Source organism: Aspergillus uvarum (assembly GCF_003184745.1).
Source record: "Aspergillus uvarum CBS 121591 unplaced genomic scaffold BO82scaffold_6, whole genome shotgun sequence".
In the NCBI taxonomy this organism is placed as follows: Eukaryota; Fungi; Ascomycota; class Eurotiomycetes; order Eurotiales; family Aspergillaceae; genus Aspergillus; species Aspergillus uvarum.
The window spans coordinates 96,461-114,136 of NW_020291303.1; the positions used below are offsets into that span (position 1 = coordinate 96,461).

General features: G+C 51.5%; 5 protein-coding genes across 5 annotated transcripts; 2 read left to right on the plus strand and 3 right to left on the minus strand.

Annotated features, from left to right (window-relative positions):
- Positions 1 to 1,219: 1,219 nt before the first annotated feature.
- BO82DRAFT_389203 (uncharacterized protein) lies at positions 1,220 to 2,432 on the minus strand. The gene is made up of 2 exons (XM_025638437.1): positions 2,124 to 2,432; positions 1,220 to 2,005 (listed from the first exon to the last, which is right to left on the minus strand). Exons 1-2 carry the CDS (start codon positions 2,411 to 2,413, stop codon positions 1,267 to 1,269), a joined length of 1,029 nt encoding a protein of 342 aa, XP_025495720.1. The 5' UTR covers positions 2,414 to 2,432; the 3' UTR covers positions 1,220 to 1,266.
- Positions 2,433 to 3,274: 842 nt separating this feature from the next.
- Positions 3,275 to 6,355, minus strand: BO82DRAFT_327124 (Zn(II)2Cys6 transcription factor). The gene is made up of 2 exons (XM_025632947.1): positions 4,909 to 6,355; positions 3,275 to 4,854 (listed from the first exon to the last, which is right to left on the minus strand). The coding sequence occupies exons 1-2, from the start codon at positions 6,138 to 6,140 to the stop codon at positions 3,585 to 3,587; spliced, it is 2,502 nt and encodes an 833-aa protein (XP_025495721.1). The 5' UTR covers positions 6,141 to 6,355; the 3' UTR covers positions 3,275 to 3,584.
- Positions 6,356 to 6,884: 529 nt separating this feature from the next.
- Positions 6,885 to 8,935, minus strand: BO82DRAFT_350858 (deoxyribodipyrimidine photo-lyase PHR1). Its single transcript, XM_025634259.1, has 2 exons — positions 7,551 to 8,935; positions 6,885 to 7,496 (listed from the first exon to the last, which is right to left on the minus strand). Exons 1-2 carry the CDS (start codon positions 8,771 to 8,773, stop codon positions 6,956 to 6,958), a joined length of 1,764 nt encoding a protein of 587 aa, XP_025495722.1. The 5' UTR covers positions 8,774 to 8,935; the 3' UTR covers positions 6,885 to 6,955.
- Positions 8,936 to 10,020: 1,085 nt separating this feature from the next.
- BO82DRAFT_327130 (putative alpha-L-rhamnosidase A) lies at positions 10,021 to 12,314 on the plus strand (the record flags this gene model as incomplete). The annotated part of the gene is made up of 2 exons (XM_025632948.1): positions 10,021 to 11,130; positions 11,200 to 12,314. 2 exons carry the CDS (start codon positions 10,021 to 10,023, stop codon positions 12,070 to 12,072), a joined length of 1,983 nt encoding a protein of 660 aa, XP_025495723.1. The 3' UTR covers positions 12,073 to 12,314.
- Positions 12,315 to 12,758: 444 nt separating this feature from the next.
- On the plus strand, positions 12,759 to 15,404 carry BO82DRAFT_327135 (putative glycosyl hydrolase; the record flags this gene model as incomplete). The annotated part of the gene is made up of 2 exons (XM_025632949.1): positions 12,759 to 13,814; positions 13,911 to 15,404. 2 exons carry the CDS (start codon positions 12,759 to 12,761, stop codon positions 15,387 to 15,389), a joined length of 2,535 nt encoding a protein of 844 aa, XP_025495724.1. The 3' UTR covers positions 15,390 to 15,404.
- Between the last annotated feature and the right edge of the window lie 2,272 nt (positions 15,405 to 17,676).

Sequence of the window (17,676 nt, forward strand, 5' to 3'; positions counted from 1 at the left end):
GGTGATGCTCCCTATGCACACTTGGTGCCTTAGTGTCGCGGCTTATCCGAGGAAACATAACTCGGGACAAAAGCTCAGCAATTACAAATATGGAAACTGTATTTGGGAGACTTATTATCTACGGATCGGATTGTAAGTGCACAATGGACACCGTTTGAATTTCGTCTCTCTAGTGCTGGTCTTTGTACAAGAAATTGCTCTTCGTGGTTGATGTTATCTATATACAGATTCGAAAGATGCGGAGGGAGGCATGCCAGTAGCTGCCGCCAGCTCGGGTTAAATGCGATCCTAGTGCAAAATCCCACTGAAAGCATCTTCCAGAGATAAAGGCATATTAAGGAGTCCAGTCAGTAGGACAGATGTGAGCACGTTCACATGATCTCATTCGGAGAAAGAAAGATTGGAAAAGCGGTTGTGTCCAGGGCACCACGCGAAGCTCAACCACTAGCTCAGAGAATAGTAGGCAGCAGTGCAGGGAAAAGCGGGGAGGGAGCAAGAGCCCTCTCGCTAGGCGCGGCGCGACAGCCCACAATTGCGTCAGCAGCTCAATATGCGTGTGCATATTATTCCGTGGTGAGTCGGTGAGTGTGGTGGCTAGACGCTGGATGGCTTTGCTCTAGATTCAGATGCTGAGAAAGCCAGGGTGAGCGAGCGCATGGTCAAGGTTTAATCTAGGCGGGTCGGCAAGGTGTTGTTTGGATTGTCTGGGTAACGCGGGGGCGGCGGGCGGGCGGGAAATTTTGGGCCCATGACGGTGACGGTGGAATTGGTTGATAATTATCCGTTGGATGGAGGCATCATGGGTCCATCCGGTCACATGCGATTGTGCCCATTGCCAGATGTGGAGAATGGTCCGCGGGGGCGAGAGGGGGGAGGAAGGTCGGTACGTTAGTCCACAGCAAAGCAATTTAGCAAGCACACGCACGCAGCGTGCAAAGCAATCAACTGTTGGCCTTTGACCCGAGTTGCTCTCGGTCGACTAACTCGCTCGATTCGGGGGACAAACCCTGGAACGTATGGCGACGGCGCGTGGTTGAGCCCCCGCATCGGTCCAGGGTCGGTCGCCTTGACTGCTATTGCAGGCACTAGGCATGATCGAGGCTAGTAAAGCTAGCGTCGTGCGCGTGCTTGTGGTGTGGTGTCCCCTCGGTGCTCCGAAAGCCACCTCCCTATCATCATTACCCGATCTGCAATCTTTTTTTTCTTCGGGTCGGAAGTCCTTGGCTTGAATTATTTTTGCTGATCTCGGAGTTGTCTCTCGGTCTCTCAAGAAAAACCAACGTCCGTGGGGACCGAGATGAACGCGTTCTGCGCATAGCCCTCCATCATCGGGTCGATGTCCAGAGGGTCGTCGTTGACATGGGCAAAATGGTCGACGGAGGGGTCTCGGATTGTAAAGCCCCCTTCAGGGTCCACGGGGAGCCAATTTGCGGTGAACCGGGTGCTCCCGTCAGGCATTTCCAGTGGGGTCAGTCCGTCCATCGCATTGAGGGATTTCAGTCCATTGTTATTATTCATTCCAGTGTACTCTGCCCTGCCCTTGCCTTTGGCCCCGCGGCTGCAATTCTGCTCCGAACCTGTTTGTAATGCAGTAGCAGGTAGGTGTGGGTCGTTGAACGGAGGCTCAGACATCATCACCCCGTCGATGGGGTAGGAAGGGAGCGGCAGGCTGTCCGACAGTCCCATGTCTGGAAGCCGATAGTACTGTGCGGGCTCTCTCAAGTTGTACTCCCGTTCCCAGTCTCCTTCGCTCCCACTGTATGATTGATGGCTCATTCCTGGCGAGCTGCAGGGCTCCTGCGCGACGGACGATTGGCCGAATGGGCGCACGGCGCTGAAGCTATCGTGCGATGACGACTGCGGTGACGAGATAGCTCCAGGGATATTCATGTAGAGGGCTCGCTCGGTGGCTAATTGGGAGGTCGAGCGCAGGAGGTCATCGAGGGAGAGGTGGGCGGGGAAAGACTTCGAATCGGGTGTGGTGTTGAAAGTGGATTCTTCAAATCTAGTAGTCGGAGGGGTTCCAGTCAGCCCGTGTGCAGGGAGATTCCTGGCTTGCTGCAAGCCCGGCCCCTAGGAGTAAATTTGGTGGAGGAGGATTTAGATTGCTCTGGCAGACTTACATCGAGGTGAGTTTATCCACGAATCCTGAGGAAGCTGGTGTATCTGGCATCCCTGATGCATGGGGAATCCGAAATTGGCCCGAAGCGGCTTGTGCCATTGCCGACTCATATTCGGCGCAAAGCTCAGGGCTCAACAGATGGGCAGATGAGAGGTCGAACTCATCGACACCCAGCTGATTCCCATACAAGTCTTCGCCGACAAGCTCCGAGTCCAGAGCGAAAGCCTGGTTGTCTAATGAATCCAATGGGAACCACATCGGCACGTCTGTAGAGAAATCGGTGTCGAGCATTGCGTCGGTATCTTTCGCGAGAATAGATGGTAGGAGGGTGACTCGTTGTATAGATTGCAGTCAGAATCTCGCGCTCATTGCAAGATGAGCATTGACGCGTTCAGTAGTTTGCTGTTGTTGTGGGTAAAGATGAACCCTTCGGTTGCGAATGCTTCGAGAGCTACTGCAAAACCTCTCCGGGGAAAAGCACGGGGCGGGAAAGCAGGCTTATAACCTGCGCAAAGCAGGATAAACTCCGGGAAACAGCTTGAACGAAACATGATTCAAAGCGGTGGTGGAGATGCAGCTTGAACAAGTACAGCATGGCGGCCACGATGGATATGCGATCGGTAAAATGAAAAAGGGCGCAAGGGTAATAGTGATTCGATAGAGACGAGATCTGATCACAAGGAAGCATGATTTTCGAGTTCCCCGGGGTAGCCATTTTAACCGAACAATTCCAACTCCCCCAGGTTTTCAGTCAACCCAGCCGAGCAGGAGTATCGGAGATGATGGCGTCTGGCACCATCTGGCACCGTGCACCTGCATGATCTCGGTCCTTTTGATGGTAATTAACCGAGAGTTTGAAGAGCTCGGACCGAGTGGGAGAGAAAGGAAAAGGCGGGCCGTTTTTTGGGGTTGAAGTCTGGGGTTGCGGGGAAAAGTCAACTGGTCAACTGATCCTGTCCATATTTGCCGACCGCCAGAGTGTGTTTGCGCATCGGCTTTCACATCCCCAGATGGGGTCGGTTAAACATCAGCCAATGTACTCCATGCCTTCGCACCTCTCCTGTCTGTTGGTGGTTTACGAAGAGAAAAGAAAAGAGCCCTACATATCATACTACTATCTTACTCAGTACTCTCTTCATGGCCTCGGGACTTGCTCTCATGATGTGTACATTCACTGGTTCATCTAATATATACAAAGCACAATTGCAGTCGAGGTCAGAATCAGCTGGTACCTGCCGTGTTCCCCGGACACCGCATCTGGACCAGACAGTTCCCCACTCCTACTAGTGTTGCAGGTCGGTCGGCTGTTAGGTCGAAGAGCTACGACCATGCAGCATGTGCCTGCATATCACTCCGGGGAAAGGGGAAGGGGGAAACGGGCTAGATATAATCCCTGCAAATAGTTTAAGATCCTTGCCACTTCGAGACATTAGTAGAGCCGAGGAGGTCGTGTCGTCTAACCTCACAGGGCCAACCCCGTGCCCTTTCGTGTCCATCGGTACAACGCTAACACAGCTTTGCGTCGGTGTCGAATCTCGCTGTAATTGACTGGGCGCCCGCGCGCCTGAGCCACTGCACTCCGCATGACCTGCCGGAAATTTCGCTGGTATTCCGTATTCAAGGTGACAACACATGATTCCGTTGCACGGATCATCACCTCGCACGCATTAAGAATCCCCTCCCCCGCCTCCTTCTGCAATCGCTCCACGATCAGCAACAGAAGAAAGCTGCCTTGTAGAAGTTGGATTCCAAAGAAGTAAGGGATAAAACTGATGTCAGGATCATAGCGTAGAATATGACCCACAGAGTCTGCAGCCTCTAACACATGGGAGATTGTTGAAGCAAATGCAGGGGAAGACGTCCAGAAGTCCTTGTCCTCGATAAGTGACACCGGGTCCCATTTCCCTACAAGCAATATGTGGAGCACATGAACCAGGTACGACGCGTAAGATATCACCGTCTGTGTATGCCACGCATAGGCTTGCGCAAGCGAAGCTTCGGTCGGCTGCTGATCGGGCTTGGGAGGGAAAGCACCAGGCATAGGGCCATCAGGATCAGAGGCGATGGCCGCAAAGGTCGTGAGACTGGCTTTATAGATTTCAAGCTGTCGTAATACCTCACTGACGTGGTTATCCCATGCATCTTTCCCATTAAATCGCGTGCCAAGCATTGGGTGATTCCGTGCTTGATTCAGGTCTATCAATTCGCCAGTGATAGTCATCAGCGGCAGAAAAAACCCAAAAATCGAATGATCGTGGCAGACAAAGTTGGGGAAGACACGGCGTTTGTTCTTCTCACCAGATAGCAGACATTGTGGTCCGTCGGTCTTGGGGCTGTTGCTATGGATATTGCCCACTTGCCATGATCCCTCGTCCAGCGGCAAAAGTAAGTCTTCACTCTCTGCATCGAGCAATGCTAGTGGACGGTTGTAGCAAAGCGCAAGGTGACGATCCATGATGTATAGTAGCCACCATGTCCGTCGCCGCTCCTCGCGATGCTCTTCGGTGATTGTGGTACGTACATCGTGGCTCCGATCGCATACGCAATTCAGGCTTGGCCGAGCAGGGTTCGAGTAATCAAAAAAGGGGCCGGTGTCGACGCCACTCCAGCCCGCCAACGAATAATCGAACGACGGACTAGAGCCATCCGTCTGGTGACTATCCTCATTAGGCACTACCTCGATCTCTTGATTCAGCTTGAGCTCTCGGGCTAGAGTAAATGCTGCATGCCACCTGGAACAGATTAGCACCGCATACACAGCTTGTTAAAATTATGGGTAGACCAACCATCTCATGCTGGCAGCTTTCTGTTCGCTCGATGAAATTATCGAAGCCACATGGATGTAAGTGATTACATCGTCCAACGAACCCGCTGGACCGACAAGGCCCCTATCGTCTCCTCCAGCTTCGAACGGATGATGAACGGTGGTCGGCGGACCTTCTGGTCCGAGCCCAGCATATGCGGCCTCACTCACGGTTGCGCCCTCTGAATCCTTGAATGAAACGTGAATCAACGGGCGAAGTAGTCTAATTGTCAGGGCGCACAGAAACTGGCAGATCTTCTTGCGCTGTGGCGGGGAGATGGGCAAGGCAAAAGCACGGTCATCCAACGCGGCAACCCAGAGCATGCTGGCTAGAAGAGCAGGACTGCTGGAACGAGGTGTCTCCCGACTGAAGAAGGATGCCTTTCGTAGGACATAGCAATGTATGTGATGACAGACTGGGTGCATATGAGTTGAAAAGGCGCTGGTGAAATATAATTCCAGAAGATCGAACACGAGTTTGCGAGGTAGATTTCCTTCGAGGAACGGCATGAGTGGCATAAGCACCGGGTATTTCAATGCTGCAACGGCCGACCCGGATGTTTGCCCGATGCCGGTGGCTTTGGATGCTGTTGAGGTAGGATCGCTATAACCAGCTAACTCAACTCCTTGCCAAATGTCAAACATCCGAGGGAAAGGTCCCTCGCCCAGGCCGAGTCCTCCCAGAGGTTCATAGGAGCCGGGCGACACATGTGTCGCAGATAACCATTCCTCCGTTGGGTTCTCACCGGGCCGAGGTCTGCGAGGCGGGAGCGGAGCTTCTGCTTGGGAGCGTCGCTCGTCGATACTCGGAGCCGAAGCGGCGATGTCGTTTGTGGATGGGGATTTGTGTTGCGAAATTGAGACAGGAGAGCCACTTTGGCCTAGAGCGCCAGCTGTCTCCGCCAACACCGGAAGCGCAGGTTGTTCGTCGTCGACAGGGCGGGTCGCTCTCTCCGGCACCGCGTTGGTCTCCGTTAGTCGGGATCGGGCAATGCGGCCTCTTTTCCTACGTTCGCGAGTGAACTCGCAGCGAATATCGCTACGCAGACAGCGTGAACATGGAAAAGCCCGGTCGCAGCGCACGCGACGCGAATGGCAGGAGTCGCATGCGATCCGGTTGCGCCGCCAACGACGTTTGGTGATGATTCCGTTGGTCGACTCTTCGGCGGCGGTTGCTGGAGCGTTGGATGCCTGGGCGTCCCCCGACTGATCCATTTCAATCCGACATTGGTAGGTTGGGGAGGGTTCGGAGGGTAGTCAAGGTGACGATCAAAATGAGATGGATTGAAATGAGCTGGCCAGGTCGCTAGGAACCACGGGCAAGAAAGAGGTTAGCAGTTTGGCCAAGACGAAGGAAGCGAAAGCGAGGGCACTAGTCTCAGTCGCCCAGGCCGGCCGGTTCGGAGCGGGGAAGCACAGTCACATTGATTTGATCACGGGGTGTGGGATACGATGGTGAAATTTGGAGTATGATGACAGAAAGAAGCAGTAGCTGGCTAAGAAAAAAAAGAAAGAATTCTTCAGAGTAAGTTTCTCGATGGGATGGGGATGCGTACGTAGTAGTTCCAGTGCTGGAAACAGTCAAACAAAGTGGAAGGCGGCGGGGAACCGACCGATGGTGGAACTGGAACTGGAGTTGCTGGAGTTGCTGGGGATGCTCGCCTCCTCCGCATTTCTGCCCTCTGCACTCTGCACGCACGCACCACTTATTCAGAGTGGCAACCACAACCAGGATTGACTTACTTACCATCTCACAACACGTGTAATTAAGGTTCTTTCATCTACTCAGTTCTAGCATCCCACTACTAGCTGACAGCTATTGAATCCTTCCGGATGGTGATTGATTGCCTGGAGGGACTAACTCCGTCCATGAAATCGGTGAGTCAACCGCGCAAAATATACCTCGGTTACTGACAGGGGATATTCCAAACGATTGGCTAAGAATTCTATTTACAATAGTCCCTCTATACCAAGCTTGACCCACTGACCCTTCAAATATCGATCTCTGACTTCTTCAGGCCTGTATCAGGTCAATGGCCCTGAGCTGCTTTATAACGCGCCAACGCTCGATCTCGACTCTTCCCGTGATCAACAATGGCCTGCGGATATCCATTTTTCTTGGCTACCTCGCCAGCTCCCCGTCCATACGGATCATGAATCGCATTTCCCTCCACCTCCCGAAGCTCCGGCACCCACTTCCGAATGTATTCTCCGTCGGGGTCAAATCGCTCACTCTGTCGAAACGGGTTAAAGATCCGAAAATATGGCTGTGGATCGACGCCAGTACTCGACCCGAAACCCCATCCGCCGTGATTCGAAGCAAAGTCGCCATCAACCAGATGCTCCATGAAATAGCGCTCCCCACGCCGCCAGTCAATCAGTAGGTCCTTGGATAGAAATGATGACACCACCATTCGACTACGATTGTGCATCCATGCGGCGTGGTTCAGCTGTCGCATGGCAGCGTCGACAATTGGGAACCCAGTTTTGCCCTGGCTCCAGGCGTCAAACTGTTCTTCGTCGTATTCCCATTCAAGATTCGTAAATTCCGGCTTGAAACATTTGTTCATACTGGTTCATGTCAGCCAGAGCACTCGCAATAACAGCTTTCAAAAAGAGACGAACCAAATGTACGGCCAATGGACCAATACGTGCTTGTAGAAGTCACGCCAAGCAACCTCACTTATCCATGACATGTAGCCCGGTTGGTTACGGTCAAGGAGGCCTTTGTTCGCTTTACGTGCTTGGTATACAGCTGTTCGTGCACTGAGACAGCCTGACGCAAAATATGGACTGAGAACGGACGTGGTTTCTCCACTCAGATAGTTGCGCTGATCACCGTAGTCTCTCGCCTTCTCCTCGAGGAAAGCCTCGAGCCGTTGTAGAGCCTCGTGCTCGCCTTCCGGATATAATTGACGAAAGCGCTCCCTCTCTTCGCTGGATAGAGTCTTGTTTTCAGGGGCTGTGGGCACCTGACTGTCAAACAATTCCTTGAAATGTTTCCGAGCATCTCCAGGGTTAGATCCCGGTTCCTCCGCCACCTCGAGGTATTCCGGGTTCTCTTTGAGAAACGCACACCAAGCGCGAAACCATGGAGTATAGACGGCATACTGCTTGCCTTGCTGACTATGGAGCTTCCCAGGAGTGACAACGCAGGCATCATGAGCTGCCTCAAACCGCACACCATTCTCGGCGCACATGCGGACCAATTTTGCCTCACGGCGCAACTCGTCGACTTCGTACTCCATATTCGCGAACAGGTGGCTTGCACCCCATTCCTTGCACAGGTCCACAATACGCTGGGGAATCGCCTTGCGCTTCTCTTGTGTCTCCATGTAAAGGGGAATTTCCAGCTCGTTCAGGTCTCGCTTCAACACCCCCAGCGTACGCAACGTTAGATCAACCCGTGCTGGACTGGAGAGATGCGCTGTCAGGTCCTGGGGAGACAAAATATACAGACATATCAGTGGGACCTTGTGCTCGCGGGCCACCTGGTACGCCATCTGCAGCGCGCGATTATCATGCAGTCGTAGGTCGGACTTGAACCAGTGTACCACCGCCGAACCAGCTTGAACTGATTCGCGCGCCTCCAATGTATCTTCGTAAGACCTTTGTAGCTCCTCAATTGGTCGTTCTAATGTTCCATCGTTATAAGCATGCACTCGCTCATTGCACATCTCAGGTGGATAGTATTCTCGAAGCACGATGCCGAAATCCTCGGTGTCTTTCGCATGGGGATGCGGACGCGACAGGTCGAGCTTTCCACGCTTGGTCGCGGGTGAGGTGCCATTGGTGGACTCTGATCGAGCATTTGAGCTGCTAGATGCCTTGCGCTTCGGACGAGCCATGGTAGGATAAAAATCCAGACAGGCGTTGGCAAGGTGACAGACGCGCGTTGTGCGAAGACGAAGCGAATTGGAAAATTGTGGTGAGAAGACTAACGCGCTTTTCCAGAGCATGGCCTCAGAGCACGCGAAGCAATGTCGCCTAAACCCGGGTGGAGATAGGGGGGCTGAAGGAATTGAGATCGAAACCGATCGGATCGAGAGCGATCTGGAATGCGCCTTGTTCAATGACGTCAGTCATCCTAGGATCCTTCCCTGCCCTCCAAACGAGACAAAGAACTGAGACATATTCGATCGAAACAGACTCAGCCTCTGTACAGACTCTGCAAAAATCTTCCTACTATGTGCAAGTGAGCGAGGCTTTGTAGCATCTTTGATCCCGATCATTGTTTGAAACCAGCATCGTGAATGGTGGCTGTTTAGGTTCCATCTTCTCTTTTCTTACTAAAAGTAGACACTCTCCAACTTGGCACTGCCGGCAGGATTCTACCGCCCTGGCCGAAAGTCCCTCACCGCCTCCCGACCTTCGGTCTGCCGAAGGAATCAAGAGAAAGGAGGACATTCATGATCTAGACAGCTCGCTCCTTGGAGCTGAATAGTGGTTGTGGGCCAACTCTTCCATGCTGCAGTCAAGACAGGAGCAGGTAAGAGAGCCAAGCTCAGTTTGTTATACGATTCTCAGTTGCCTAAATATCTTTTGATCAGGCCGACCTTACCTCCTCATTTGACTTTCCCCACAGAATGCGGGGAAATGCAACCTGCTGAACTCTCCGGGGTTTCTTCGGCAACGTTTGTCATGTCACTTCTTGTTACCGCGCTGTGAGAAAACTTACTGTGGAGATGGAACTTGCCAAAAAGACCGTGTCTAAGAGATTCCTGTCCTACAACGCAGGGATCTATTACCAAGTTCGCCGCACACCTCTTGTTATACTCGACTCGACAGGGTTCGGCAAGCTCAGGGGAGAGATGCCGCCTCTGCCGCATACCCCACACAGATTCCCATATCCTAATGACATGATCTCCACTTTCTGCAGGATTTGAAAGCTGAGGGGTCTGGGGTTGGGCATTTCTCGGTCGGGGATTCAACCGAGTCTGCTTGCACTCGGTATTTGCTTACCCGACCATGGATTGTCAGGTCTGCCCTGATGTCAGGACAAGGTCGCTCGCGAAAGACGTATATAGTCGCCAGAATTGCTCCAGAGAGAGGAGGCTTCAAAATTGCATGGAGACGAAGCCATCACAAAGTCAACATGTTATGGTCATCTTGGATCTTGACTCCGGCCTTGCTGGCCATTGGTTCGCACGCCATTCCTTTTGAAGAATATATTCTTGCCCCACATTCAAGAACGCTGAATCCTTCTTTGGTGTATCAAGTCAACGGCACTGTGGACAATCCTGAAGCTCTCGTCGGTCTTACAGCTGATCAAACAACTCTCCATGGCAAGTCGTCCGTGACTTATGATTTTGGACGCAATATAGCTGGTATAGTGTCTCTGGATGTCACCTCGGTCTCTGCTAGAGCAGCTCAACTTGGAGTTACTTTCACAGAGTCGAGCCTGTGGATCAGCAGCGAGGCGTGCGATGCTACCAGCGATGCTGGTCTTGATTCGCCTCTCTGGTTCTCAGTGGGCCATGGACCAGGAACTTACAGTGCGGACAAGAAGCACCTTCGGGGTGCGTTCCGATACCTTACACTTGTGAATAATTCTACCGCCATTATATCCCTTGATGGTCTCAGCATCAACTACACCGCGGCTCCTACTCAAGATCTTCGCGGCTACAAAGGCTACTTCCACAGCAGCGATGAGCTTATTAATCGGATCTGGTATGCAGGTGCTTATACCTTGCAGCTCTGCACGATTGATCCCACCACCGGAGACTCCTTGATTTGGTTGGGCGTGATATCTTCTTCCGATAATATTACTTTGCCTCAAACCGACTCCTGGTGGAATAACTACACAATCACCAACGGCAGTACTACTCTCGTTGATGGAGCGAAGCGTGATCGCTTGGTCTGGCCGGGCGATATGTCAATTGCTATAGGAAGCGCGGCAGTCAGCACTGCGGATCTGGAAAGTGTTCGCACAGCCTTGGAGTCTTTGTTTGTGCTTCAAAAGGCCAATGGTCAACTCCCTTATGCAGGCAGGCCATTCTTGGATATTGTGAGCTTCACGTACCACCTCCACAGTCTGATCGGCGCGTCGTCTTATTATCAATATACTGGAGACCGAAGCTGGATCACTCGTTACTGGGGACAATACAAGAAAGGCCTACAATGGGCATTGTCGAGCCTGGACGATTCGGGTCTTGCCAATATCACAGCCAGTGCCGACTGGCTACGATTCGGTATGGGAGGACATGTAAGTCTGCCTTAGCACCCACACAAAACTATGTACACTTGATAATAGCACGTTACTGATGGGTTATAGAACATCGAAGCCAATGCGATCCTTTATTACGTCCTCAATGACGCCATCTCTCTGGCAAGCTTTCTCAATGATCGCACCAACGTGGGCAATTGGAGCACAGCCGCATCGAGGATCAAAGCGGCTGCCAACGCCCGTCTCTGGGATGCACAGAATAGCTTGTACAAAGACAACGAGACTACGACACTTCACCCGCAAGACGGCAATGCTTGGGCCATCAAAGCGAATCTAACACTTTCTTCTAATCAATCTGAGGCTATCTCTTCTGCTCTAGCGGCACGGTGGGGGCCTTATGGAGCACCCGCACCTGAAGCCGGGTCAACAGTCTCTCCCTTTATCGGCGGGTTTGAACTGCAAGCGCACTACTTAGCCAACGAACCAGATCGAGCACTAGAACTTCTGCGCCTTCAGTGGGGCTTTATGCTTGATGACCCACGCATGACAAACTCCACTTTTATTGAAGGTTACTCAACTGATGGATCACTGGTCTATGCTCCTTATCGAAACACACCGCGAGTGTCCCATGCCCACGGATGGTCTACGGGTCCCACCTCCGCTCTCACATATTACACGGCGGGACTGCGTCTGACAGGTCCCGCTGGCTCGACCTGGTTGTTCAAGCCTCAACCTGGTAATCTCACCGAGGTTCAAGCCGGGTTTGAAACACGCCTGGGACTATTCGCAACTCAATTTCAGAAATCTGCAGCCGGGACGTTTCAGCAGTTGACATTAACTGCACCTAATGGTACTTCAGGGTCTGTGGAGATTGAGGGCGCTACTGGACAGTTGATATCTAGCCGTGGGCAAGCTGTGAAGTTAGTCAATGGCAAGGCTCGAGGTCTACAAGGGGGTACTTGGATCTTGAAGGGAATATAGATCTTCCATTCTAGATCTGAGAGACGAGACATTTTGGGATGTCTGCCAGCGAAAAGGGTGTCTCGTCATTCTATACTCAAAATATTAGCAACTTGCGTCACATAGCATCATGCAATCTGCCTGGACATAATTTCATGTCTAGGCTTCAATTACCTCACAGCTGAATTGAAATTCAGTCGATGTAACACGGTGTCCGACAATATAGTCCAACCGTCTTTACCGACGACATGTGACTCAGAGCGTGTCTTCAGTTCGCAGTTTGATATCAGTGAAAAATCTCTCTCTACAACCGACGTCATGGTGTGTAGGACCGTGGTGTCATCTTTTGCCGTTTCTCCCTAACGGGACATTTGAGTCACCGCTGCCCATCAACTCTACCTTTCATTATCATCTCCTACACTCCTTTCAACTCATCTAGAGTTTCGACCATCTTTGCCAGCATTTACAAGTTTTCGCAGACAAACATCATTGGTTGGACTAATTTCACGATGTACTCTTTAATCTCCTTCTATCTTCTGAATCTTCTCTGTCTGGTATATGGATTCAGTCTGTCTCCCGGTGACTCGGTCACGATTCCTGGCTGGTATCTTCAGTCTTCGATCCAAACCCGAGAAGAAGCCAGCAAGCTCTCGCAGCCTGATGCTACGACGAACTCATGGCACCGTATCGGGTCACGCAGCACCGTCATGGCCGGCTTGCTTCAAGCCGGGGTCTACAACGAGACTGATTTCTTCTACTCGGACCACATGAACGACGTCGATCTATCCGAATTTCAGTCCCCGTGGCTATACCGTGAAGAGTTCGGCCTACAACCTCTACCTAAGGGCGGCCATCTCTTCCTCATCACTCACGGCATTTCTTCCAAGGCTGATATATACTTCAACGGTGTACAAGTAGCCTCAAGCGACTATCAACAAGGAAGCTTTGGCGGCCACCAGTATGATATAACGCCGCACGTCCGCTCAGGGAAAAACGCTCTTCTCGTTCAAGCTCACCCAACAGACTATTCCATCGACTTTGGCCAAGGCTTCGCAGACTGGAACCCAGCGCCGCCAGATAATGGCACTGGTGTCTGGCGCAATATCGAGCTGAAGCAAACAGGTCCTATTTCTTTGTCCCCGATTCGAATTGTCACCGACTTCAAGACCGCACCCAGTGAGCGAGTCTTGGCGACAGTCATCACGGATGTTACCAACCAGAACAACGTATCCATCCAGGCATCCTTCCAAGGGATCATCGAGACGGAGCAAGATGTTGGCATGCAGCAGCGGATCCCGTTCTCAGGCAATATCCGACTCAACGCCAACGAGCACACAACCATCTCATTCCCTGTGACCATACAAAACCCGCAGATTTGGTGGCCTGCCGTGTGGGCCCGTCAGCCACTCTATGCTGTTCAGCTCAACGTGAGCACGCCTCAGGGGACGATTTCGGACCGGGCACCGCGCACAACCTTTGGAATCCGGCACGTAACCTCTCAGCTCAGCCCCGACAAGGACCTCTCGTTCAGCATCAACGGTCATCCCTTCCATGTGCGAGGTGCGGGCTACGCACCCGACCTCTTCCTCCGCTTCGACCTGAACCGCGTCCGCACCATCTTCCGCTACGTCCTCGACATGGGTCTCAACACTATCCGGCTCGAAGGCAAGCTCGAGCACCCGGAGTTTTATCAACTGGCCGACCAAATGGGAATCATGATTATAGCCGGATGGGAATGTTGCGATAAGTGGGAAGGATGGGATGTATGTCAAACCACCTCCCGATGCTTCTCACCTCCAAGCAAACACATCCATTCATCCTCACAAGCCATCACTCTACTAACCCTGAACTGCCTTTAGTACAACCCTGACGGCCAAGGCCACCAATGGACCACAACGGACTACATAACCGCCTATCGGCAGATGTATCACGAATCCACCTACCTCCAAGCGCACCCCTCACTCCTCGCCTTCATCCTCGGATCCGACTACTGGCCCGACGAATCCGCCACCAGGCAATACCTTGCCGCACTCCAACTCACAAACTGGACCAACCCCATCGTCGCCTCGGCCTCCGCTCGCGGCAATCCGTCTGGCCTGGAACCATCGGGCATGAAGATGCTCGGCCCCTACGACTGGGTACCTCCCAACTACTGGACCTCCAACAACACGCCCGGTATAACCGAGTCCGGGACCGCCTACGGCTTCGGGTCCGAACAAGGCCCCGGCGTCGGGACGCCCACCTTGCCCTCTTTGACTCAGTTCCTCTCCCCTGCGGACCTCCACGCCCTCTGGAGCCACCCGTCCACGGGGTCGTATCATCTCTCCCCGCGGGGTGCCGGGGAATTTCACACCCGCAAGATCTACAACACCGCGCTCTTCCGTCGATATGGGGATCCCACCTCGTTGGAGGACTACCTCCAGAAGACCCAAATGATGGACTACGAAGCTACACGGGCTGTGTTTGAGGGGTTTGCGATCAATCAGAATGCTGCCAGCAGCAGTTATGCACGCCCGGCAACGGGACTGGTGTATTGGATGCTGAACAGTGCGTGGCCGAGTCTACATTGGCAGTTGTTCGATTACTACCTCCGTCCAGGGGGGGCGTACTTCGGGACGAAGACGGCGGCTGCGCGGGGGGAGCACGTTGCCTATGACTATGTGAGCAGGGAGGTGCGCGTGGTCAATCTGAATGGGCCCCGCTTTACTGGAGGGGGTAAGAAGGGGAAGAGAGTGGTGGAGGTGGAGTTGATCACCGCTGCCAATGGGAAGACAGTGGACAAGCAGGTGGTGGGGGTGGAGGAGACCGACCCGGGGGCATCGGTTCCCGTTGCTAAAGTGGCGGACGGGGTGAGCCGTCTACAGGGAGTCGGGTTCCTGAGGTTGTTGCTCAAAGATGCCCTCAATGGGTCAGTGCTCAGTCGCAATGTGTACTGGGTGACCAAGGAGAACGACGTGCTGGACTGGGGCAAATCGAACTGGTACACCACGCCGGTCTCGCGGTACGCGGACTTCACCGGGTTGAGCACTCTGCGGACGGCGAGTGTGTTGGCGAGCGTGATCGTCAAGCAGAAGGGAGAGAATGGGTCGACCCTGGAAGTGACGCTGGAAAATAAGGCCGATGTCCCGGCTTTCTTTATGCATTTGACGGTCGTCGATGCGGCGAGCCAGCAAGAGGACGCGGCCGAGGAACTCGCGCCGGTCTATTGGTCTGATAACTATGTGACGCTTTTCCCGCGGGAGAATCTCAAGTTGACAGTGCAGATGCCGAAGAAAGATGGATGGAGGATGGTCATGTCTGGGGTGAATGTGAAGAGGAATGTGATTGGTCGAGGGTGAGCTGTTGAAGATGGTTGCTTTACTTTGCTTTGCTGCCCCTGTACCAAAATGTACTTTCTGCTTGATATATGGCTTTAGCTGTTAGTCGATTGCATTTGATCTTTTCTATCGTCCGGTGTGTCCCGTAGACGCCATCGTAGTCGACAGTGAATAGTTCAGCTCTAATTTCCCAGAAAACATTGTACCTTTTCCTTGCCTACGTACAGTCAATATCGCCGAAATGGCTGACAGGATGCAGATACTCTCCTGACCACAATCCGGGTCCCACAGTCAAAGATTGACGGACAACGCAAAGATTAGCAGTTCTCTTGCATACACTATCTCTGGCAGAACTAGCCAGTGCAACAACTTGGAGCCAAGCCATCTAGTACCATCGTGATCTCCGCAGCTCGATTAGATCTATCATCGCTCTTCTATCATCTGCGAGGCATCAAGCGACCTCACGGTATCAGATATGAAGATGAGAGAACTTGTGCCACAACTGATCTTGTATCTAGACTAAGAATAAGACTAACCAAAGTCCGCGATGTCTACAAATTTGCGTTCAATCTATGAGGTCTTTTATGCTGCTATAGAAGCACTGGGAGAGGGCTCAGAGCGGCCTTAGTAAACCGGGATAGCCCACTATACTCGGCAACATGATATCGAATTACGACAATGGTATCTAATAGTCACATTGGCCTGAAGGGTACTGCGATCTGACATGGGGAGGATCAACTTGGGATAAATCCCACCTTAGCTCGAAGGCGTCGAGTTAACCCCTGAATAGCTTCTCTTGTTATTGAGTCTCGAGTCTAAATCAATCAGTTCAAAACAGGCGCTTGACGTTCCAGTATACCAACCCAAGGTTCGGCGTGCTTCTGTCCCGTCACCCGAGCCAAGGGTCTTCTCGGTAAACAGATGTACAGTACATCGGAGCATACCCAAGGAAGCATGCCTGTCACTGCACAGGTGTCAGACTGTCATGATTCCCTACAAAGAAATAAAAAAAAAAAAAAACAAAGAGCAGATCGGCTTCGACAAACCAGTGATACTTCGGAATTCTCGCTCCAACCCCACATACAATGAAAAGTTTTCTGCTGAACACGAAAAGTTCTCGTCGACCGGATTGCATGCCACCACTCCGGAGTCACCGGGAAGGTGTAAGGTAGAAAAACATCTTCTGGTTGCACGAGAAAATGGAATGATTGAACGATCCCTGAGTTCGGTGGGGTCGAGTCTGCACCAGATCAGGAAAAGTCGAATCCGGTCCCTGAAATCTCTGGGACCCTTTAGGGCGAGAACCAAGAACATCAAGACCTCAATTGGTATCAGTCGCCCTCTTATAGGTTAGTAACATCGGTCAGTTTCTACACGTAGACTAGACTACCACCTTTTACCTAAGTCTATCTAGTAGGACCCTTGGCATGCCCCATTGAGGTACACGCTGGTTAGGCAAGGCAAAAGCAGTTAAAAGTAGTCTCCTATTAATTGCAAGACTAATCCTTGGGGTTTCCCAATCCCCCTAAGGATTTTGAGTGCTTATATACATCTTGGAAAAGAGGGGTCAGCTTCATACTGACTTAAGAACCCGGATTGGAAGCCCGACGAATCAGCAACAACATCAGTGTCGGAATGAGAGCTGGCGGCTGCATGCCACAGGTATTGTACAACACTTTGGTATAAATCTGATCTTAGTCCTGGAAACAATATTTCTAAGCTTTTTGAATTTCTGTACTATATACTTTTTAGATTTAATATCTTTATCTAATCTAGAAGATTTATAGTTGTAGTAAAAAATATAAGTGAGTAGATTTTTTACTAAGTATAGGATTATATATTAATATATAGAGAGAGCAGAGATTTTATAGTAAGATATTAAAAACAGGCTGTTAGATATATTTTAGAAATTAGAATCTGATGTACTTCTCGGCCAGCTTTTGGTCAACTAAGCAGAGAGCCTTAATCAAATTAAGATCCAGGTATATAAAGGTTGATTTAAAGATCTTAGGGGGTAAATTGTACAATCCGGTATTCCGTGCTAAGTTGGATATATTGATAGACAGATTATATGAGGTTTAAGATAAGAAAATCAGAAGTAAGTATTAAATAGAAGAAAAATACTTAAGAGTAGTCTGAACTAGCAGAAATAAAGTATTAGATATCTTTTACAACAATTAGAGGATGCTATTTCCTTAAGGTTAATAAACCAATTAGGGATTGTCTCAGTTGGACCAGGACTATTAGAATACTAGGCCGAGATTGGGGGTGTTGTTGATTCTGCGAATCCTGGATCATTTCACAGACT